Source organism: Aquarana catesbeiana, linkage group LG06 (genome assembly GCF_042186555.1).
Source record: "Aquarana catesbeiana isolate 2022-GZ linkage group LG06, ASM4218655v1, whole genome shotgun sequence".
NCBI classification, from domain to species: domain Eukaryota; kingdom Metazoa; phylum Chordata; class Amphibia; order Anura; family Ranidae; genus Aquarana; species Aquarana catesbeiana.
Window position 1 is genome coordinate 37749539 of NC_133329.1, and position 24569 is coordinate 37774107.

Here is a 24569-nt window from a genome sequence, read left to right on the forward strand (position 1 = left end):
ATTGTCAAAAATGTGTATATAATCCCCCTAAAAGAGGCATCACGTTTCTTGAAAGAAATCTGTTTCAAAAGTGAGCTATCAGGGGTCTGTTTAGTCCCCTGATATTTCACCAAAGCCCCCCAACAAGACTGTTAAAAAAATTTAAAAATAAATAAATTTGCAAAAAAAAAAAAAAAAAAAACTACTGTTGCCATCCTCTGCCCTACTGACAAAATCCTCTGCCCTTATGACACCGTCCTCTGCTCTACTGACACCATCCTCTGCCCTACTGTCACCATCCTCTGCCCTACTGACACCGTCCACTGCCCTACTGGCCCCATCCACTGCCCTACTGGCACCATCCACTGCCCTACTGGCACCATCCACTGCCCTACTGGCACCGTCCACTGCCCTACTGACACCGTTTACTGCTCTAATGACACCTTCCACTGCCCTAATGACACCTTCCACTGCCCTAATGACACCGTCCACTGCTCTATTGACTGACACCATCCACTGCCCTACTGACACCATCCTCTGCCCTACTGACACCATCCTCTGCCCTACTGACATTATTCACTGCCCTACTGACACCATCCTCTGCCCTACTGGCATTATCCCCTGCCCTACTGACACCATCCACCACCATACTGACACCATCCTCTGCCCTACTGACACCATCCACTGCCCTACTGACACCATCCTCTGGCCTACTGACACCATCCACTGCACTTCTGACACCGTCCTCTGTCCTACTGACACCATTCACTGCCCTACTGACATCATCCACTGCTCTACTGACACCGTCCTCTGCCCTACTGACATTATTCACTGCCCTACTGACACCATCCTCTGCCCTACTGGCATTATCCCCTGCCCTACTGACACCATCCACCGCCATACTGACACCATCCTCTGCTCTACTGACACCATCCTCTGCCCTACTGACACCGTCCTCTGGCCTACTGACACCATCCACTGCCCTACTGACACCATCCACTGCCCTACTGGCACCGTCCACTGCCCTGCTGACACCGTTTACTGCTCTAATGACACCTTCAACTGCCCTAATGACACCGTCCACTGCTCTACTGACTGACAACATCCACTGCCCTACTGACACCATCCTTTGCCCTACTGACATTATTCACTGCCCTACTGACACCATCCTCTGCCCTACTGGCATTATCCCCTGCCCTACTGACACCATCCATGCCATAGTGACACCATCCTCTGCCCTACTGACACCATCCACTGCCCTACTGACACCATCCTCTGGCCTACTGACACCATCTACTGCCCTACTGACACCGTCCTCTGCCCTACTGACACCATCTTCTGCCCTACTGACATCATCCACTGCCCTACTGACACCATCCACTGCCCTACCGACACCAACCTCTGACCTACTGACATCATCCACTGCCCTACTGACACTGTCCTCTGGCCTACTGACACCATCCACTGCCCTACTGACACCATCCACTGCCCTACAGACACCATCCACTGCCCTACTGACACTGTTTACTGCTCTAATGACACCGTCCACTGCCCTAATGACACCGTCCACTGCTCTACTGACTGACACCATCCACTGCCCTACTGACACCAACCTCTGCCCTACTGACATTATCTACTGCCCTACTGACACCATCCTCTGCCCTACTGAAATTATCTACTGCCCTAATGACACCATCCTCTGCCCTACTGACATTATCCACTGCCCTACTGACACCATCCACCGCCCTACTGACACCGTCCTCTGCCCTACTGACACCATCCACTGTCCTACTGACACCATCCTCTGGCCTACTGACACCATACACTGCCCTACTGACACTGTCCTCTGGCCTACTGACACTGTCCTCTGGCCTACTGACACCGTCCTCTGCCCTACTGACACCATCCACTGCCCTACTGGCACCGTCCACTGCTCTACTGACACCGTCCTCTGCCCTACTGACACCATCCACTGCCCTACAGACACCATCCTCTGCCCTACTGACACCATCCACTGCCCTACTAACACCATCCTCTGGCCTACTGACACCATTTACTGCCCTAATGACACCGTCCACTGCCCTAATGACACCGTCCACTGCCCTACAGACACCATCCTCTGCCCTACTGACACCGTCCTCTGCCCTACTGACACCATCCTCTGCCCTACTGACACCATCCACTGCCCTACTAACACCATCCTCTGGCCTACTGACACCATTTACTGCTCTAATGACACCGTCCACTGCCCTAATGACACCGTCCACTGCTCTACTGAATGACACCATCCACTGCCCTACTGACACCATCCTCTGCCCTACTGACATTATCCACTGCCCTACTGACACCATCCTCTGCCCTACTAACATTATTCACTGCCTTACTGAAACCGTCCTCTGCCCTACTGACACCATCCACTGCCCTACTGACACCATCCTCTGGCCTACTGACACCATCCACTGCCCTACTGACACCGTCCTCTGCCCTACTGACACCATCCACCGCCCTACTGACACTGTCCACTGCTCTACTGACACCATCCTCTTCCCTGCTGACACCATCCTCTGCCCTACAGGCACCATCCTCTGCCCTACTGACACCATCCACTGCCCTACTGACACCGTCCACTGCTCTACTGACACCATCCACTGCGCTACTGACACCATCCACTGCGTTACTGACACCATCCACCGCCCTATTGACACTGTCCACTGCTCTACTGACACCATTCTCTGCCCTACTGACAGCATCCACTACCCTACTGACACCATCCACTGCCCTACTGACACCATCCACTGTCTTACTGACACTGTCCACTGCTCTACTGACTAACACTGTCTGCTTTTAAGGTAGGCTAATTAATATTTTTACAGTGACATTTGTTTTATTGTGATATATGTGATATCTATGCAATTATTGATTTGGCAAATTGCTGTTTGGTGAGTTTTCCTCCTCACACCTCCTCACACATGTGTTGGTGAAGCACAGACTTTTTCTAAGAACTGGATGGACTGCTTCTCAAATTTGCACTTTTCTGCTTTAGTGTATAATGACTTTGCAGGGTGTTTAGTACTTTCTTGACATGGTCCCAGTAGAGTTCAAGTGAGGCTGAGAAGATCAAGATGTCATCCAGGTAAATGATCAAAAACAGGTCAAGGTACACTCTGAAGATATCATTCACGAGATGTTGGAATGTTGCAAGGGAGTTACAGGGGCGTTCGGAAAGCCATCTTCCATTCACCCCCTTCTCTAATGCAGACCAGGTTGTAGGCCCCTCTCAAGTCCAGCTTCGTGAACACTGGGGCTGCTCGGAACCTCTGAAATAACTCTGGAATGAGGAGAAGAGGGTACCTGTTCTTTAGAGTGATCTTGTTGAGCTCCCTGTAGCCAATACATAGCCGGAGGGAGTGGTCCTTCAAAGCAAAGCAAATTGATGGGGCAGTCATAGGGCCAGTGTGCTGGAAGGCTATCGGCTTTCTTCTTGTCAAAGACATCAAGGAAGTCATGGTAGAATGAGGGAACGAGCTGACTGGTATCTGTTGATAGTTAGATGGTTAGCAGGGGGGTCGACTTGGATAGGAATGCCACAGTGTTGGCGACAATAGCTGGAGGAAAAGGCCTTCTCCCCTTTGGACCAGTTGATTGATGGGTTGTGGGCCCGCAGCCAAGGTATCCCCAGGATGACTTGGAAAATGGGAGATGTTATAACATCAAAGCGGAGGAGTTCCTGATGACCAGTGTCTGAGGTTGTGAGAATGGGGACAGTCTCTTGAGTAACAGACCATGAGCTAGGTGGAGTGCCATCAGTGAGGTGTATGTCCAGTCTTTGTTTCTTGAAAAGGAGGGGAATATGTAAGCCTTTTGCCAGGTTAATATCTAAGAAGCAGCTGAGTCAACGATTGCCCGTAATTTGACCTCCTTTCCAGCTACCTGCAAAGAGATAAGAAAAATTAAGTGAGTAGACACAATCCCGGATAGCTGGAGCTATGAGGGATATAGGTGCCTGGACCTACTTGGCCGAACGGGACAGTAGCGTAGGAAGTGGCCTGCAGCTCCACAGTAGATGCATAGGTTGTTTAAATGCCTACGTTCCCTTTCTTCCGGGGTCAAAGCGGGTCGGAGTAGACCTATCTGCATAGGCTCTACTGTACATCAGAGATATTGGAGGCTAGAGGAATGGAGGTGGGACTGCTGGGGCTGGGACTTTGGGAAGTACCCAAGTGGGCCTAAAGTTCTGGGATCGCTCGGAGTGCCACTCCCATAGGTGCTTGTCCAACTGAATGGAAACTTGAATGAGAGTCTCAAGTGTAGCGGGAGCCTCAGACCTGGTTAGCTCATCCTTGAGGGTTTCGGACAGGCCTAGATGGAATTGGAATCTTAGGGCCGCATTGTTCCAACCTGTATCAGCTGCCCACCTATGGAACTCTCTGACATAGTCTCCCACTGTTCATCTGCCTTGCACAAGGAATGAAGAGCTGATTCGGCAGTGGCAGTTTTCTGCAGGTCATCATATAACACCGCCATGGCTTCAAAACATGTGGTGACTGAGTTCATCACCTCATTCATCCTTTCAAGCGGGTTATGAGCCCAGGATTGTGGTTCATCAGATAGGAGGGAAATGATGAGCCCCAATCGGATGGTCTTGAGTGCGAAAGTCCTGGGTTGCAAGGCAAAGTAAAGTTTGCAGGTATTTTTGAAGGCCCTATATTATGTGAAATAAAAGGGGAAATACAGCGCTGTGTGGAATAAAGGTACAAACAGCAGACAACACAGCTATAGACCAAAGCAACGTGTGTAAGTGTAAAAGTGTAGCGCTATTAAACCATAAAAGAAAAATGTGTAACCATTAAGGTAGTATTAGAGTGAACTCCCTAATACAAGTACTGAAAAAATCCCAGTGTGCAAGGGATATATTGAAGAAATACAAAACTAACCCAATGGGAAAATAACATGTGTTACATGTACAATACAATACATATATACATAGATATCCTTGATAGAAATAGATAAAATGGTGACAAAAATAAGTGAATAAAGTGATGGTACCACAATAGTTAATTGGAATGTGAATAAAGTGCCAATATACAGACACAAAATGAGCTAATAAAAGTCGAAAGTCCAGAATATAATGAACCAGTGTTTAAATAAAAGTCCAAGGAAAAAGAGGATAATCCTAGAAGCATTTGGACAGATATTCATCAGATGTCAACACTTCAAAGAGACTGAAATAGTGAGTAAGCCACCACCAATGAACAGAAGGAGGCTTACCAGATGTTGATGACTTGGAGAGGCGTATACCACCCAAGTCATAAAGGCTTTTGAACCAGCTAGCTGGGAGGGTACATCTGCCTGGGCAGACGGATCCTGGGTCAGATCTACAGCTTGGCACAAATGATCTTGGACGACAACATAGAGGTAGTACTCCAATGGGGGCCAAAGGTTCAGTGTTCACATACCATGCGAAAATAGATTGAAAAAACTCGCATAGCGTGATACAATTTGACATAGGATTTATTAAATAAATTAAAGTTATAAACTCACATGATAGAAGATCATCAAAAGCATTCATATAAATACAAGAACAGAAGCGGTATGTGAAAGTGGGTCTACCCGACGCGTTTCAGCTAAAAAGCCATCATCTGATGATGGCCCCAGCAGTGAGTTAGTGTGACAGGCAGCTGGCAGGGAGAGATTCTGGGAGCCATACAGAGATCCGATCACAGCTCTGGAACCCCTGGTACCCCTCAAAAGATGCGTGGCAGGTGTAACTGTTGTGAGCATGCCCCTGCCGGGCAAGTTACTTGAGCCAAATGCTAGAACTTGTTCCAGCACTGGGCTCCATCCTGGAATTAAGCCATGATTTAAATCTAAACTTGGGACAGTCCCAGCACATTTGGGATGGTTGGCAGCACTTACAGTATATATATATTATGTGTGTGTGTGTCAAAAAAAATAGCATACATAGAGTTCAATGACCATTTTATATGCTAACATGTTACCTTACATTACAAGTGAAGCAGAAAACTAATTTTACAGCTTTACTTTAAAACTTGAAAGAAAATGTTGTCACCCACTCAACCACATATGATCACATCCAGGACTTCGAGACCAAACGGGGTACACCGAGTCCACCTATGCACACAGTGAACACAACTTCATTTTGTGCATAGGTGGCCTCAGTGCACCCAACTTTGGGTGCATGTTTTAAGATCACATGCTTCTGGGGTAATTAATCATTTTATTTTATATTTCACTTAAAGGTAACCACAGACATTAGATGACAAATAGGCTAGCTTTGGGGAGTTCTCCACCACACTTTTCAGAAGAAAGACAATTCTCCTTTTTCCTATAATACATTTCTACCATTGATCACTTTTTGCAGGGGGAAGAAGTGCTGCAGAATTACCTCAAGTCCAAAAAATGCATTGAACTTTCAATAATACAAGAGGACAATGCTCTGAGCCAGAGAGAGAGGGAGAAGGCAGGTAAATGATTTGTCTAGGACACTGTAAAATTACGTTATATACAGACAATACAGAAAATAACCACATTTTGTTGCTTTACAGCCTGAGATGAAAACAGAAACAGACACAATTTTTGGTTCATCCAGCTGTATTTACTGTGCAACTTATAGCATCCAAGTGAAAGATATAACACCAACATGTTAGAAAAAAAACAAAACTGAATCACTGATTTGAAAAAAGGATCACTCCCTTTATGTCACTATTTTGTTGAACCACCTTTTGCTTTAATTCCAGCGTTTAGTCTGTAGGAATTTGTCTCTACTAACTTTGCACATCTACACTTTGCAATGTTTGCCCACTCTTCTTTGCAAAACCACTCAACTTCAGTTAAATTTGATGGTGACCGTTTCAATGGGATTTAAGTCTGGGCTCTGACTAGGCCATGCAAGGACATTTACCTTTTTCTCATTCAACCACTATGTGGTAACATTTGCTGTGTGCTTTGGATCATTCCCATTGGAAGATAAACTTTCTTCCCATCCTGACAGGGGGCAGCAGATTTTCCTCAAGAATTTTGACGGTATTTTGCTCCATTCATTTTTCCTTCTATCATGACCAGTCCCTGCTGCAGAGAAACACCCCCATAACAGGATATTACCACCTTCATGCTTTACTGTAGGAATGGTGTTATTTGGATGGTGAAGTGTATGGATATCTGCCAGATATATGTTTGGTGTTAAGGCCAGATAATTAAATTTTAGTCTCATCTGACCATAACACCTTTTTACATGTGACCTCAGAATCTTCAAGGTGTATTTTGGCAAAGTTCAGTCGTAACTGCATATGGCCTTTCTTGAGGAGTGTATTTTTTCTTGCAACCCTCCCCCTTACAAGCCACATTGGTAGAGAATTTGTGATATTGTTGTCACATGCACACAATGACCGTTATTTGTCATAAATTCCTGCAATTGCTTCAGAAGCTGTAGGCCACTTGGTAGCCTCTAGGACCAGTTTCTTGGCTCTTTCATCCATCCAGTTTGGTGCAATGTCCTGATCCAGGGAGGGTATATGTTGTACCAAATACCTTCCACTTCTTAATAATAGACTTCACTGAGCTTCTATGCATTAATAATGCCTTTTTTTAAACAATTTTTGATAATAATAAACATTCAATATTATATTTCCATGGTTATGCTATATTTCCACAGCTTATGACAATTGAATGTCAAATGCCTTTTTGTGCCATTGAGAAGTTGATCAGCTGCATATGATGGAGTTTACAAGTCATTTTTAGGAGGGGTGATCCTTTTTCCAACTCAGTGATTCAGTTTTTGAATTGTATTTTTTTATTTTTCTGACATGTTTGGTGTTATATCTTTCACTTGGGTGTTATAAGTTTCACTGAGTAAATACAGTTGGATTATTATTATTTATTATTATTATTATTATATAGGATTTGTGCAGCACTTTACAAAATGAAGGAAGACAGTACAGTTACAATACAACTCAATACAGGAGGAATCAGAGAGCCCTGCTCGTTAGAGCTTACAATCTAAAAGGGAGGGTCAAGTGATACAAAAGGTAATAATTGTGGGGGATAAGCTGATGGAGAACATATAAGTACAAGTGTTAGGTGGAGGCAAGATAGGCTTCTCTGAAGAGAATAATTTTTAGGGATAGCCTAAAAGTGGATAGAGCAGGGGAATGTCTGACAAATTGGGGTAGGGAATTCCAAAGAACAGGAGAGGCTCTGGAGAAGCCCCAGAGGCGAGCATGGGAAGAGGTGACAAGGGAACTAGAGAGCAGGGGTTCTTGGGAAGAGCAAAGAAAACAATTTGGTCAATATTTTGAGACTAGGTTAGCTGGGGGGCCGAGTTGTGGATGGCATAATACGTTATTGTTAGTAGTTTGAATTTAATTTGTTGGGTGAGTTGCTGCCAGTGGAGGGATTGGCAGAGAGGGGTGGCATACACTTTGTATGGTGAATGAGTCTTGTAGCAGCATTTATGATGGACTAAATAGGGGATAGCCTATGTAAAAGTAAGACAATAAGCAGTAATCAAGGCCAGTTGAGTTGAAGAAGTGGTGTGACATCCAGACTGATATGTCGGGCAGTAAATTAGTGATACCTGAAGAGACTGATGGAGTGAGCTGAGGGGTAGAGAGATAGATTTGGGTGTTGTCAGTGTAGAAATTATATTGGAAGCTATAGGGGACTATCAGCTGACCCAGAGAGGAGGTGTAGATTGAGAATAGAAGTCCAAGAACCTTGAGGACCCTGACGGAGAAAGGGAGAGAAGAGGAGGAAGTAGAAGTGTAAGTGACATTGGAGGTGCAGAGGGATAGGTAGGATGAGAGCCAATGAAGAGCTCAGTCACAGAGACCAAAGGAGTAAAGTTTTTTTGAGGATAAAACAAAAACTGTGTCTCTCTTCATTTCAGGCTGCAAAGCAACAAAATGTGATTATTTTAAGGGGGGGTATTATTTTCTATACCCACTGTACTGTATCAGAGCAGCCTTCCTTAACTTTTTTAACACAGAGGAACCCTTGAATAAGCTTGATGGTACCTGGGAAGAATGTACCTTATATTTGTGGTAATTGGAAAGATCAAGGGTGTCAGTGGTTACTTATCTGAGAGTAGGGATGGGCCGAACTCCCCCCCGTTTGGTTCGCATCCTGAACATGCGGACAGACAAAAAATTTGTTTGAACACACAAACACTGTTAAAGTCTATGGAACATGAACATTAAAAATCTAAAGTGCTAATTTTAAAGGTTAATATGCAAGTTATTGTCAGAAAAAGTGTTTGGGGACCTGGGTCCTGCCCCAGGGGACATGTATCAATGTAAAAAAAAGTTTTAAAAACAGACATTTTTTGGGAGCAGTGATTTTAATAATGCTTAAAGTTAAACAATAAAAGTGAAATATTCCTTTAAATTTCGTACCCGGGGGGTGTCTATAGTATGCCTGTAAAGTAGCGCATGTTTTTTCCGTGTTTATAACAGTCCGAGAGCAAAATGACATTTCTAAAAGGGAAAAAAGTAATTTAAATGTGCTAGCGCTAGTGCCGGCTATTAATAAATTGTCGGTCCCGATAATACACATTGTCGGTGGAGGCAGTATCCTGTGCTTGTTCCTCACTGGAGATCATCCATCGGTGGAGATCGAGAATTGGATTTCATCGCTGGAGTAGGAGCATGGATTTATTAGATTACATTGCTGGAATCTCTTTTTTTTATTTTTTATTTTTTTATTTTTAATAAAAGGACTTGTCCCAAGCCGTCTCCTGTGGCCCCCCGCCCACAGACCCCCACAACCACCAGGCAAGGGTTGTGGGGATGAGGCCCTTGTCCTCATCAACATGGGGACATCCTCCCCATGTTGAGGGCATGTCGCCTGGTACGGTTCAGGAGGGGGGGCGCTCTCTCGTCCAGCCCCTCTTTTCCTGTGGCCTGCCAGGTTGCGTGCTCGGATAAGGGTCTGGTGTGGATTTTTGGGGGGAACCTAATGCCATTTTTTTTTTAAATTTTGGCGCAGAGTTTCCCTTAATATCCATACTAGACCTGAAGGGCCTGGTAATGGAATTTTGGGGGACCCCCACGCATTTTTTTAAAAATTTTTTTTTTTCAATGACTTTTATGTGTATTGTCGGGACTGACAATTCATTAATAGCCGACACTAGCTCTAGCACTTTTAACCACTTCCCGCCCGCCCTATGGCGGATTGATGTCCAGGAAGTGGTTCTGTTATCCTGACTGGGTGTCATATGACGTCCAGCAGGATAACATGCAGCAGCGCGCCCCCAGGGGCGTGCATCGCGGCGATCGGTGGAGCGGTGTGTCAGTCTGACACACCGCTCCACCGATCTTGGTAAAGAGCCTCCGGCGGAGGCTCTTTACCACGTGATCAGCCGTGTCCAATCACGGCTGATCACGCTGTCAATAGGAAGAGCCATTGATCAGCTCTTCCTCACTCGCGTCAGCGCAGCCCCCCCTCAGATCACCACACTGGACCACCAGGGATCGCCACTAGGACCACCAGGGAAGGGGCAACATGTGGATGGCCAGGTATGTACCCCATGGCCATCCACATGTGCCCAGTGTGCCAAATCTGTGCCAATCAGTGCCCACAAATGGGCACTGATTGGCACCATCATGTTGCAGTGATGCCCAGCAATGCCACCCTTAGGGGCATCACTGCAAACAAGCAGTGCCATCAGTGCCACCCATCAGTGTCCATTCATGCCACCTGTCAGTGCCCATCCATGCCCATCAGTGCCCATATATCAGTGCCCATCCGTGCCCATCTGTGCCAACTATCAGTGCCACCCATAAGTAACCATCAATGCCACCTACGAGTGCCCATCAATGCCACCTATGAGTGCCCATCAGTGCCGCCTATAAGTGCCCATCTGTGCCGCCTATGAGTGCCCATCAGTGCCGCATACCAGTGCCCATCAGTGCCACCTATCAGTGCCCTTCAGTGCCGCCTATCAGTGCCGCCTATCAGTGCCCATCATCAGTGCCCGTCAGTGCCACCTCATCAGTGCCACCTCATTGGTGCCACCTGATCGGTGCCCATCAGTGCCACCGTATCAGTGCCTGTCAGTGCAGCCATATCAGTGCCCGTTATTGAAGAAGAAAACTTACTTATTTACAAAAAGTTTTAACAGAAACAAAGAAAAACTTGTTTTTTTTCAAAATTTTCTGTCTTTTTTTATTTGTTATATAAAATAAATGATACACTATATAATCACCCTCACCAATAGTGTAATCAAATAGCAGCGCTGAAAACCTAAAACATACCCTAATTCAAAAAAATTGTATATACAGTGATTGCTCAATGTGATAACTAAAAGTGATAATATTATGTGTCCATAATAAAGAACCAAACAGTGTTTCTAATGAACACTCCTCATGCAATTCATTTGTGTATGACAGCAAAAAAAATAAAAAAAAATCAATAAAAAATGTCCAAACATAAATAGTGACATAGTGAAGTAATGGTGACAATATCAAAATTATAATCTTCAATGATGATATCTTCCACCACACCGCTGTGAATGTGATTCCACTCCCCTTCAGCGAGCAAACTCACCAGCTTTTTTTGCCTTACACTCTCGTGTTTGGCTTGTAGGCTTTTCCCACACAGTGGGGGTAAAGTGATAACCTCCAATCAATATCCGTATGGTAAACCGCAGTATATAAGCAAATGCTCTCTCCACATGAAAGAAAGGAAAAGCGAACCAATAGTGCAGTAACGCAACACACTTTAATAAAAGTAACACTCTCCTTCACCATAAAACTCACATTTTCCAATTTTCAGTAACGCAAAACAGCACAGCAAAACTTGGTTGTCACCAACAACACTTCAAACGGTAACCTGGACGTATGGTGGTCACGGCGGACCCAGGTGCTCGGTGAACGTGAACACTCTCACCCGTCCCTTGGATCCCTCCGTAGCCACTTCCCCGCTCCCTCGTATGGCGCCGCCTGTCACAGCGTCCTACGTCAAGCTTCCTCGATTGCCGTATAGCCACGCCCCGACATGTTTCGTCACACCGGACTTATTCATGGGATTTATTTGTTGCGCAAAAAATAAAAACCGCAGAGGTGATCAAATACCACCAAAAGAAAGCTCTATTTGTGGGAACAAAATGATAAAAATTTAGTTTGGGTACAGTGTAGCATGACCGCGCAATTGTCATTCAAATTGCGACAGCACTGAAAGGTGAAAATTGGGCTGGGCGGGAAGGTGTCTAAGTGCCTGGTATTGAAATGGTTAAATTACTTTTTTTTTCCTTTAGAAATGTCATTTTGCTCTCTGTTATAAACACGGGAAACATGCGCTACTCTACAGGCATACTATAGACACCCCCCAGGTATGAAATTTAAAGGAATATTTCACTTTTATTGTTTCACTGTAAGCATTATTAAAATCACTGCTCCCGAAACAGCCATTTTAAACATTTTTTTTGCATTGATAAATGTCCCCTGGGGCAGGACCCAGGTCCCCAAACACTTTTTATGACAATAACTTGCATATTAACATTTAAAATTAGCACTTTAGATTTATCCCATAGAATTTTAAAGGGTGTTCCGTGGCTTTTTGAATTTGCAGCAAACACCCCAAATTATTCGCTGTTCGGCAAACAGCCAATGTTCGAACAGATAGCCCATCCCTATCTGAGAGACAGAAATTCACTATTGCTCATGTATCCCCTGTCAATCTCTGAAGGAGCCTTAGGATTCCATTAAACCCTTGTTGAGAGGCTGAATTAGAGGCCTCATACACGCTAGCAGCACATACCTGTGTTAATTTGCAGTGCCTAACTGAAATGCTTACTAACGTAATTAGTAAGTCAGAGTTGTTTTTTTTTTGCCACTGGGTGATTTTGTTTCTTCCTGGTCCTTCTCAGGGAGCATTACACCTCCAGCACATACATTGGTCTTTCCCCAGTGAGAACTCACCTCCAGCACATTGGTCTTTCCCCAGTGAGATCCCACCTCCAGCACACCCAGATTAGTCTTAGCCTGATGACATCCCACCTCCAGCACACACATCGTTTTTTCCCCCGGTGAGATCCCATCAACAACACACACACACACACACACATAGGTCTTTTCCCCTAAAGAAATATTAAGGTAAGTTATGAAACTGTACTTAAAGTAATTGTAAGCTTTCCTTTAAAAAAAATATACTTACCTGCTATGTAAAATGTTTTTTCACAGAGCACCCCTGGTCCTTCTCTTTTCAGGTCCCCCACTGGCGCTCCTGGCTCCAACTCTTCAGCAAAAGCCATTGGCTCTTGTTGCTGTGAATCAAATCCTGTGATGAGGGAGCAGGGGACAGGGCCAAGACCCACTGTCGGTGTCTATAGACACCGGCAGCACACCTCAGGATTGAGCCCATGAGTGTCCCACAGGAAGTGGCCTCCTATGGGGGCACTCACGTGGGCTTGATCCCGAGGTGCACTGCCTGTATCTATAGACAGACTGCAGGTCTTGGCCCTGTCCCCTGATCCCTCATCACAGGATTTGATTGACAGCAACAATGGCCAATGGCTCCAAATGCTATCAATCTGCCCTGTGAGGAGGAAGTGTAATGCCCTGTACACACTGTCAGATTTTCTGATGAAAAATGTGTGATAGGACCTTGTTGTTGGAAATTCCGACCGTGTGTGGGCTCCATCACACATTTTTCATAGGAATTTCCGACACACAAAGTTTGAGAGCTTGCTATAAAATTTTCCGACAACAAAATCCGTTGTCGGAAATCCTGATCGTGTGCACACAAATCCGACGCACAAAGTGCCACGCATGCTCAAAATAAATTAAGAGACGAAAGCTATTGGCTACTGCCCCATTTATAGTCCCGACGTACGTGTTTTATGTCACCACGTTCAGAACGATCAGAATTTTCCAACAACTTTGTGTGACCGTGTGTATGCAAGACAAGTTTGAGCCAACATCCATCGGAAAAAATCCATGGATTTTGTTGTCGGAATGTCCGATCAATGTCCGACCGTGTGTACGGGGCATAAGGGCTTACTTTGGTTGGAGTCCATAGTGCAGAGATGTATGATCACGCTTGCAAATACACACAGCCTGCAGTAACAAGGTAAAAAGCTACCTGGGCTGTGAATCTGTGCACGGGGGCTTGACAGGAATTTACCAAAGGATTGTCGAGGTGAAGCTGTAGTCAGGGATTCCAGAAGTCAGAGTAAACAATGAACAGAGCCAGGGTCAGAAGCCGGGGTCAGTCTTGGAACAGTGCAACTTGAAAACAAGAACACAGGAATACAGGAACCTTTGACAATACAAGAGACAATGACGTGACCCAACCCTCAGAGTGAGGCAGTGTTTTATATCCAGCTGATTTGATGAACTGCCTCAGCTGAACCAGGAGTTACAGGTGCTAATTGCAAAGCAAGATCCAGAGTATAGCCCTCAGTGCTGCATGTAGGACAAGGTGTAACTGGAAACCAGGCTGAATAGTGAGCTGAAGTGTGGCTCAGAGGCAATACAACAGGAGCAGTACACAGAAAGTCATGGGTTCAATATCTCCTTGAATCACTTGGGGTGTGACCACGCCTGGCCGTTTGCATGACACGGTAGGAACCGTGACAGATGGAGAGTGGAGAGAGCCTCTGCTTAGGTGCACAGCACTGCACTCTCTCTGCTCTCTCCATTCCCACTGGCTCAGGCACATCAGCGGGAGCCATTGGCCAGTTAGGATGGAGTGGGGAATGGGGGCCAAGCCACGCTATGTGTGTTTTGAACACACAGATCCAGCTCAGGAGCTAGCCCGCACACGTGTGCCAATAGTAAGGGGCTTGCCATGGGGGCACTCAGTGGGGGGGAGCCAGAAGCACTGCTCAGTGCAAAACAATTACACACAGCAGGCATGTATAACATGTATGTCATTTAAATACATAAATATACAAAATGCATCACATACCCTGTTTCTCCGAAAATAAGATCTAGCGTGATTGTCAGTGATGGCTGCAATATAAGCCCTACCCCCCAAATGAGCCCTAGTTAAAGTCCTTGTAGGTCTTATTTTCAGGGTAGGGCTTATTTTCGGAGAAACAGGGTAGTGCTTATTTGGGGGGTAGGGCTTATATTGCAGCCATCACCGACAATCACGCTAGGTCTTATTTTCGGGGAAACAGGGTATGTGCACAACATAATAAGTGAACGGTCGATCCAAATTCATGGTGAAAGTGCTCAGCGTTACTGCAAACAAAAGTCAACTCAAGGTGCAAAAAAAATGCCACAACTAAAGTGCTCTACAGTGGAGTTCCTCCAAGGGGTGTCCAGAGTGCCTCTTAAACACACTGCTGCACTCATCAGTTTAGAGTGATACTGTGTTTTACCAATTGAGTCAATATGCACCTAAATTTGATCCAAAGTGGTATAAGTTCTACCCCCTTTTTGATATTGTCATCATTCAGCCTTAGTACATTCCTCTGTAATTCCCTTTTTAAGCTCCAAGGATAGAATGCCCTAAGTTGTGCCATTAAGGAAGGGAGGAGAACCTCATACAGTGTAAATAAGTGTACCTATAAAAAAAACTTTTGAAGTATTGCACTTACATCAGTTATAAGACATCAAAACTGTCATGCACATAAAGCAGGAAGCATTGGATGCACCAAGATGGCTGCTGTGTGTTCCAAAGGTGAAAGTGATGTCACCCGGAACTCCCTTCCTACGCATTTCGTCATCAAACAGCAGCATCTTTGTTCAATTCCAGGTGACATCATTGACCAAACTTTACTTGCTTGTAAAATACAGACAAACACATTACACATAAAGCATGAAATATACTCTTCTTTAAAGTTACCAACAGCTACTGTATGTAGTGTCTGAAGGTGTGCATGGACAGCTTCAGCAGACCTTACATTATGAAGATTGCAGAATCAGCTTATTAACAGTTCCTTCTCTTTTAAAATTACAAGGTGAGAGAGATTATTTTCTCAAATTTCAATTGCACCGGACTGTAGTAAAACATGTGTTTTGTCTATTTTTTTTTTTTTTATATACCCTTATTAGGGGAAGAAATTAGGAAACAAACTGAGGAGATGGAAAAAAAAATAAGGAAAATGGAAGAAGAAAACCTCGCACAAAAGCTTGAGCAAGAGAAGACCAGTCTTCAGCAGACCATTAAAGATCTGATGGAGAAGAACAACGAAGAAAGAAAACTAATGGAAGAGAAAATTGCTGAAGTCCTCAGACAGAAGGAGAGGGTAATACAAATGAATTTGGGTGAATTGTCTACCGTCAGATGGCTGAACCAATTATTTTTTTTCTTTCATATTGAAACAGTAAGCCTACTTTTATTGAGAAAAAAACATTCCCCTCTGGGTGATTTATGTAAAGTGCAGGGAGTTTAGCAAACTTTGTTGCAGATTCCTAACTTGTGTTATGCCCTGTACACACAATAGGATTTTCCAACAACAAAATCCATGTTTTCTTTCCGATGGATGTTGGCTCAAACTTGTCTTGCATACACACGGTCACACAAAGTTGGTCTGAAATTGCGAACGTCAAGAACGCGGTGACATACAATAAGCCGAGAAAAATCAAGTTCAATAGCCAGTGCGGCTCTTCTGCTTGATTCCGAGCATACGTGGAACTTTGTGCGTCGGAATTGTGTACACACTATAAGAATTTACAACAACGGATTTTGTTGTCGGAAAATTTGAGGACCAGCTCTCAAATTTTGTATGACGGAAATTCTTATGGAAAATGTCCGATGAAGCCTACACATGGTCGGAATTTCCGACAACAAGCTCCTTTAGAACATTTTCCGTCGGAAAATCCTATCGTGTGTACGGGGCATTACTCTGAAGAAATAGCTGTTCGCTTGTCTGTGTCCATATTTAAAGTGAACATGAGTGATTTTATAATTAATCAGCTGCTTTACTTGCAGGGTTCTAATGAGGGAAGTGGCAGAGTCTGAATCCCTTTAGACATATTTTCCCTTTGGAAGTATATCACTAAAAAATATATTTTTCTTGCAGGGGATTCCCAAAATCATGCATCCATGTGCATTTTATGCGGTTGCAGAGCATTTTTGTCGCTTCCTCAGGTTTACTGTCCACTAAATGCGACACGTCAGATCATTTTTGCCATGGACGTGAAGCCACTGAAGCTTAACAGGGCAGTTGGGGGGGTGTTAAAAATGTGGCTCAACTTTTGCCTCCCAAATGCAAATCTAAAAGCCTTTACTAGTTCATCTGTTTAGCATTATGTTAAACCACTTGCCTACCACCCACCATTATACTGCGGCAAGGTGGCTCGGCTGCGTGAATCGCCATAGGTGTACATCGTTTTGTGCACTAGCCTGTGCGGGCACAGGCCAATTGGCCAGTGGGGGAGCCAATCAGCAGGTCCGCCTGCCGCCCGCAATCGTTTCCCACAGAGACAGAATGGGTATCTGCCAAAGTAAACAAGGCAGATCTCTGTTCTGACAGGGGATTACAGGGATGACACAGGATCTTGTCTTCCTGATATGTGTTGTCCCAGTCAGACCGTCCCCCATACAGTTGGTAAACACACCCAGGGAACACACTTAACCCCTTGATAGCCCCCTAGCGTTATCCCCTTCCCTGCCAGTGTCATTTATACAGTAATCAGTGCATTTTTATAGCACCGATCACTGTATAAATGTCACTGGTCCTAAAAAAGTGTCAAAAGTGTCCGATCTGTCGCAGTCCCGCTAAAAATTGCTGATTACCGCCATTACTAGTAAAAAAAAAATAATAAAAATGCCATAAGTCTATCCCCTATTTTGTATACGCTATAACTTTTGCGTAAACCAATAAATTTACACTTCTAGGGATTTATTTTATTCAAAAATATGTAGAATAATACATATTGGCCTAAACTAATGAAAAAATTAGATTTTTAAATTTTTTTTATTGGGTATGTTTTATAGCAGAAAGTAATAAATATCGTTTTTATTCAAAATTGTCAATCTTTTTTTGTTTATAGCGCAAAAAATAAAAACCGCAGAGATGATCAAATACCACCAAAAGAAAGCTCTGTGTGTGGGAAAAAATGGACGTCAATTTTATTTTGGTACAGCGTCGCACGACCGCGCAATTGTCAGTTAAAGCGGATACCTAATGCAAGATTATATTTTATTGCAGCACAACTGCAACATTGCTATGGCTGGGAGGATGTAGACATGCAGGATCCTATACAGAAGATTATATTATCCAAATTTAAAATGTCCCCCTTTAGTTCAACTAATAGTCACTCATCATTTTCATGATAAAATAAAGTTTCCCACCTTTTATTTAACCCATAGGTTATGGGAGGCAGTACGAACTATTACTCAGCATACTGGCTATATGAGACATATGCCTATATGGGATAATTATTGTCTATGTGAATTAAATAAGCTGAGAGAATTATTAGAATGGAAAAAAGCTGGCATAATATTTTTATATCAGCTATATGAAGGGGATATCATATTATCTATTAATATACTAAACGATGGTTACCAATTATCAAATAATATTTTTTATCAATATCTCCAAATACATCATGCATTACAAAGTCAGACTGCAAAATTTAAATTACAATACAACTCCTCTAAGATATTTGCGAAGGCAACTTCAATATTTTGCATGAAACAAGGGTAATAGGAGACCTTTATTCTATTTTACAAACCGTAGAGAGTACTGAAAAACAAGTAAATAGCTTTACCCATTGGCAAAGGGATATAGAAGATTTGGATGAGGAGTATTGGGCACGGCGGTGGAGGTATTACCTGAGATATCCCTCTCGCCATCTCAGAGGTTAACTCAGATTTTAATCTTACACAGGGCTCATTATACCTCACAAAAGCTCCTTGCCTGGGGAAAATATACAACACCACTATGCCCTCGTTGCGCTCTATCTAATGGATCCCTTATTCATAGGGATTTGTGGTTTGTGGCAGAACATTCGTAGGGACCGAAAGTTTGCACGAACATTCGAACACCTAGAAAGTGTTTGAGGACCCGGGTCCTGCCCCAGGGGACATGTATCAGTGCAAAAAAAAAGTTTTAAAAACGGCCATTTTTTTGGGAGTAGTGATTTTAATAATGCTTAAAGTGAAAAAATAAAAGTGAAATATTCCTTTAACCACTCGACATCTGCGCTATGGCCGAATGACGGCCACAGCGCTGACCTGTATTCCCGGGAGGCCGTCATATGACGGCCTCCCCTGTGTACGCGCCCTGCAGGGTGCACGCCGAGCGTGCTGTGATCACCGAGTCACTGAGACTCGGGTGATCACCGATCCAAGTAAGGGGCCGGTCTGGGCCCCTTACCATGTGATAAGCTGTCAGCCAATGACAGCTAATCACATGATGTAAACAAAAGATCGGTAATCTTTTTTTTTCTACTCATGCTGACAGCGTGAGTAGAAAAAAAAGCCGATCACCGGCTCGGATGTGAGGGACATCGGTCCCAAAGTGGAAGAGGCACATCTGCCTCATCACCTAATAGTGCCACCTAACAGTGCCCACAGTGCCACCTAACAGTTCCCATAAGTGCCACCTAACAGTGCCGACAAGTGCCAACTATCAATGCCCACAAGTGCCAGCTATCAATGCTCACCTGTAGTGCCAATCAGTGCCACCTAGCAGTGCTGCCTATCAGTGTAACTGATCAGTGCCCATCAGTGCCCATCAGTGCCCATCACTGCCGCCTATCAGTGCCCATCACTGCCGCCTCATCAGCGTACATCAATGAAGGAGAAAAATTACCTGTTTTAAATTTTTTATAACAAAATATAAAAAAAATATATATATTTTTTTAAAATTTTAAATTTTTTTAACAAAAAGTAAAAACTGCAAAGGTGATCAAATACCACCAAAAGAAAGCTCTATTTGTGGTGAAAAAATGATAAAAATTTCATTTGGGTACAGTGTTGTATGATCGCGCAATCGTCAACGCTGAAAGCTGAAAATTGGTCTGGATAGGAGGGGGGTTTAAGTGCCCAGTAAGCAAGTGGTTAAATATCGTACCTGGGGGGTGTCTATAGTATGCCTGTAAAGTGGCACGTGTTTCCCATGTTTAGAACAGTCCCTGCACAAAATGACATTTCTAAAGGAATAAAAGTCATTTAAAACTGCTTTCGGCTGTAATGTAATGTCGGGTCCCGGCAATATGGATGAAAATTATTGAGATAAACGGCATGGGTTCCCCCCCAGCCCATTACCAGGCCCTTTGGGCCAAATTAAAAAAAAGGAAAGGCGTGGGGCCCCCAGGTCCTATATACTCTGAACAGCAGTATACAGGCGGTCCCAAGAAAGACAGGGACTGTAGGTTTGTTCTTAAGTTGAATCTGTTTGTAATTTGGAACAGGTACATTTTTTACACAGGTACAAGTGTAGCTCCAGCCAAAAAAACATTTTTTAAGCTTTTTGGATAACATAGGGAAGGGTTATCAGCCTGTAACATTTGTTTTGCTGTCTGTGCCCCTGTTCAGAAGATTTCACCTCACTTTTTGTCCCAATGACAATTGGATTTTGAAAATTTGGGGTTATTAGGAAAACAAGGATTGGTGATAAAACATCAGTGGAGACACATTTTTCCCATATTAACTCTTACAGGAGAGAATTTCCCTTCCTAGGGGTAGATTTCCTCTTCCTGTTGTCTCCCTCCATTTGTAAGTAGGATTAGTTTGTAAGTCGGATGTTTGAAAGTAAGGGACCGCCTGTATATACTATACAGCCTGCCCTATATACTCAAATTGGGCCTTAGGTGTTGATGGTACCAGAACACTGTAAGCCCTCACAGTTACTCTTGGTGGGCGCTGGAACAGGCCCTGTTGTGAAATATTATATCAAGAATTGTAATTACATGCCCCTGTTGAACAGGGGCAGAAAAAATGGGCCTTTGGTGGTGGTGTGGTGGTGGTGCCACAACACTGTAAGCCCTCACAGTTACTCTTGGTGGGCACAGGAACGGGCCCTGCTGTGAGATATTAGATCAAAATTGTAATTACACGCCCCTGCTAAATAGGGGCAGAAAAATTGGGTCTTAGGCAGTGGTGGTGGTGCCAGAACACTGTAACCCCTCACAGATTCTGTTGTTGAGCGTTTGAACGGGCCCTGCTGTGAAATATTAGAGCAAATATTGTAATTACATGCCCCCGTTAAACAGGGGCAGAAAAATTGGGCCTTAGACATTGGTCGTGGTGCCACAACACTGCAACCCCTCACAGATACTTTAGTTGAGCGCAGGAACGAGCCCTGCTGTGAAATATTACAGAAAAAATTGTAATTACAAGCTCCTGTTAAACAGGGGCAGAAAAATTGGGCCTTAGGCACTGGTAGTGGTGCCACAATACTGAACCCCCTCACAGATACTCTAGTTGAGTGCAAGAACGAGCCCTGCTGCAAAATATTACAACAAAAATTATAATTATACACCAATTTAAAACAGGGGCAGAAAAATTGGGCCTTGGGCACTGGTGGTGGTGCCCTGAAACAAAAATGTTCTTAGAAGCTATCAACATGAATATTGAGGAGGCATAGGATAGTCACTCAGTATAACAGGATAGTCACTTAGCATAGGCAGTCTTCAAGAGATCTCACATTCATATAAAAATTAATCTGTCACATCAGCATCAGGTGCTGCTTGGTAGCTGGTGATCCAAGACTGATTCATTTTTATGAAGGTGAGCCGATCAACTGAGTCTGTGGACAGGAGCACTCTGTGATCAGTTACAAAGCCTCCAGCAGCACTGAATGTGCGTTCAGAAAGAACGCTGAATGCAGGACAGGCAAGTAGCTCAATTGCATATTGTGCAAGCTCTGGCCAGTGATCCATCCTCAAGACCCAGTAAACCAGTGGATTTTCGGTTGGAAAGGTCTCCAAGTCTGATCTTGCCCCTAGGTATTCCTGTACCATGTAAATCAGATGCTAACGATGGTTGCTGGAACCGATCAGACCTTGGGGCTGCAGAATAAAGAATTGTCTGAACGCATCGGTCAGATGGCCAACTTCTCCACCGCTCCTTCTGTGACTGACTAAAGCCTCAGCAACACGTTGACCAGGAACAGGCGTTTGTAACCTCCCAGTCTCTGGGAAAGCATTGCACAGACCTTTCTGCAAGGCCTCCTGAAGATGTTTCATCCTCTGCTCCCTCTGCGATGGCAAGATAAGGTCTGCAACCTTACCCTTGTAACATGGATCAAGAAGGGTTGCCAGCCAGTAATGATCCCTCTCCTTGATACCACAAATCCAAGGGTCCTTTCGCAGGCTTTGCATTATCAGGGAAGCCATGAAGCGAAGGTTTGCTGAGGCATTCGATCCAGAGTCCTCTGAGTCACTAAGGATGACATGATCCACAGCCACCTCCTCCCAGCCATGTACAAGTCCATGGGTTTCTGGGGTCTGAAAACGATCCCTTGAAGACTGCTGCTGATGCTGAGTGCTAGGCTCCACCTCCATGCTGACACAAACCTCATTCTCCTCCTCCTCTTCCTGTGTGATTGGCAGGCCTGCAGGAATACTGTCTGGATAAAGGGAGCCTTGAGAGGTAAGGAAGTCCTCCTCTTCCTCCCTCTGTTCTGCCTCAAGTGCCCTGTCCATTATTCCACAAAGCGTGTGCTCCAACAGGAAGACAAGAGGGACAGTATCACTGATGCATGCACTGTCACTGCTCACCATCCTCGTGGCCTCCCCAAGTGGTGACAGGACAGTGCATGTATTCTTGATCAGTAGGCACTGGTGTGGCGAAAAAAGCCAAGCTCCCCTGACCCTGTCCTGTGCCATATTTACACAGGTACTCATTGATGGCCCTCTGCTGTGTGTGAAGCTCTTGGGCAGGTTGCATTCCTTTTGAAGGTCAGCCAGCTGAGCAATGGCATTATATGACCAGCGGAAATACCCACAGACTTTCCTGGCCTGCCTCAGGAGATCCTGTAAGCCGGGGTACCTGCACAAAAACCACTGCACCACCAAATTAAAGATGTGAACCAAACAGGGAACATGGGTCAAGTGTCCCTGTCAGAGGGCGGAGAGGAGGTTGGTGCCATTGTCGCAAACCACCATTCCTGGCCGAAGCTGGTGTGGCGTCAACCACCTCTGAGTCTGCCCCTGCAGAGTTGACAGAATCTCTACCCCAGCGTGGTTCCTGTCCCCTAAGCAGACCAACTCAAGCACCACATGGCATCTTTTTGCCTGAGTGCTTGAGTAGCCCCTTGAACGCCTAAGGAGCACCACTGGTGCTCAAATCTGCACAAATCTGCAGAGCAAGAGTCCATAGAGGAAGAAGAAGAGGAGGGGATGGAGGAGAGAGGTGTGGCAGAATCAGCACTACTAGCATTTTGGAGGTGTGGTGGCAGAAAAAGCTCCAGCAATACTGCACCCTGCCCTACATCCTTCCTAGCTGCCAGCAGAGTTACCCAGTGCGTCGTGAAAGAAAGGTAATGTCCCTGTCCATGCCTGCTGGACCATGAGTCAGCGGTAATATGCACCTTACCGCTGACCGCCCTGTCCAACAAGGCCAAGACATTTCCTTCCACATGCCGGTAGAGAGCCGGAATGGCCTTCCATGAAAAGAAGTGGCGTTTAGGAAGCTGCCACTGAGGTACCGCACATTCCACAAATTCACGAAAGGGAGCAGAGTCTACCAGCAGAAAAGGCAGCAGTTGGAGTGCTAGCAATGTAGCCAAGCTAGCATTCAGCCGCTAAGCATGTGGATGACTGGGACTGAATTTCTTTCAAAGGCTTAGCAACTGGGGTAGGGAAATTTCCCTGCTACAATCGGATGTTGGTGTATCGATAGCAGACTGCCCGCAAGTACTTGGCACACCTAATTCTACACCTTCATTCCTCTCAGTGCAGGTTTCTGAGAGGACTGAAAGTATAGTGAGGTTGGAGATCCCAGCTGATGAGGAGCAAGGAGAGGTCCGCCTTGTTCTTTGGTGTGGGTCTTTTAAGTACTGTTGCCAACAGACTGCATGGTAGCTCGACATATATCTGGTGAAGCATGTGGTGCCCAAGCGGCTGATGTTTTGGCCATGCTTGATACTCTTCAGACATATGTTGCAAACAGCAACAGTGCGATCTGCTGCACACGTATCAAAAAAGGCCCACACCAAAGAACTTTTCAAAATACTCAGGGAGTCAGCAGCGCCCTGCACATGCGGAGCTCTGCGGTGTGATGCAGTCAGGTGGCTGCCCTTAAGCTGGCCCCTGGAGGGCATCCTGCCTCATTGGAGATGTGCCTCCTCCTCCTCTCTTCTATCAGGCACCCACGTAGAGTCAGTGACCTCATCATCCCCTCCCTCCTCGTCACTGGAGCAAACCTAGCAGTATGCTGCAGCTGGGGGAACATGACTGTCAATTTCTTGTCCTTCTTGGGCACCCCCTCTCTCTGGGCTCACGTTACTGCCTTCCTCAACCCAGGTACCACCATCGGAGCCTTCAAAACGCTGCGCATTCTCCTGCAGCATGTGCCCGGCACTGTGCTCGAACAGTTCAGGGGACTCCTGCATGCATGACGGTGGGGCTAGGGAAGGAGTGACTGATAACATTGAACCAATGGAATAGGCCGTTTTGGCAGCTGCATTGGCAGGCAAACTACTCTGAGCCTGGGTGACAGAGGATGAG

General features: G+C 45.0%; 1 protein-coding gene across 1 annotated transcript in view; it reads left to right on the forward strand.

Annotated features, from left to right (window-relative positions):
• Positions 1 to 24569, forward strand: part of LOC141147945 (guanylate-binding protein 6-like) — an 80084-nt gene that overhangs the window by 29681 nt on the left and 25834 nt on the right. The window contains exons 8-9 of the mRNA XM_073635103.1: positions 6362 to 6464; positions 15999 to 16192. Coding sequence (XP_073491204.1) covers positions 6362 to 6464; positions 15999 to 16192 — 297 coding nt within the window. The remainder of the gene's footprint in view (positions 1 to 6361; positions 6465 to 15998; positions 16193 to 24569) is intronic.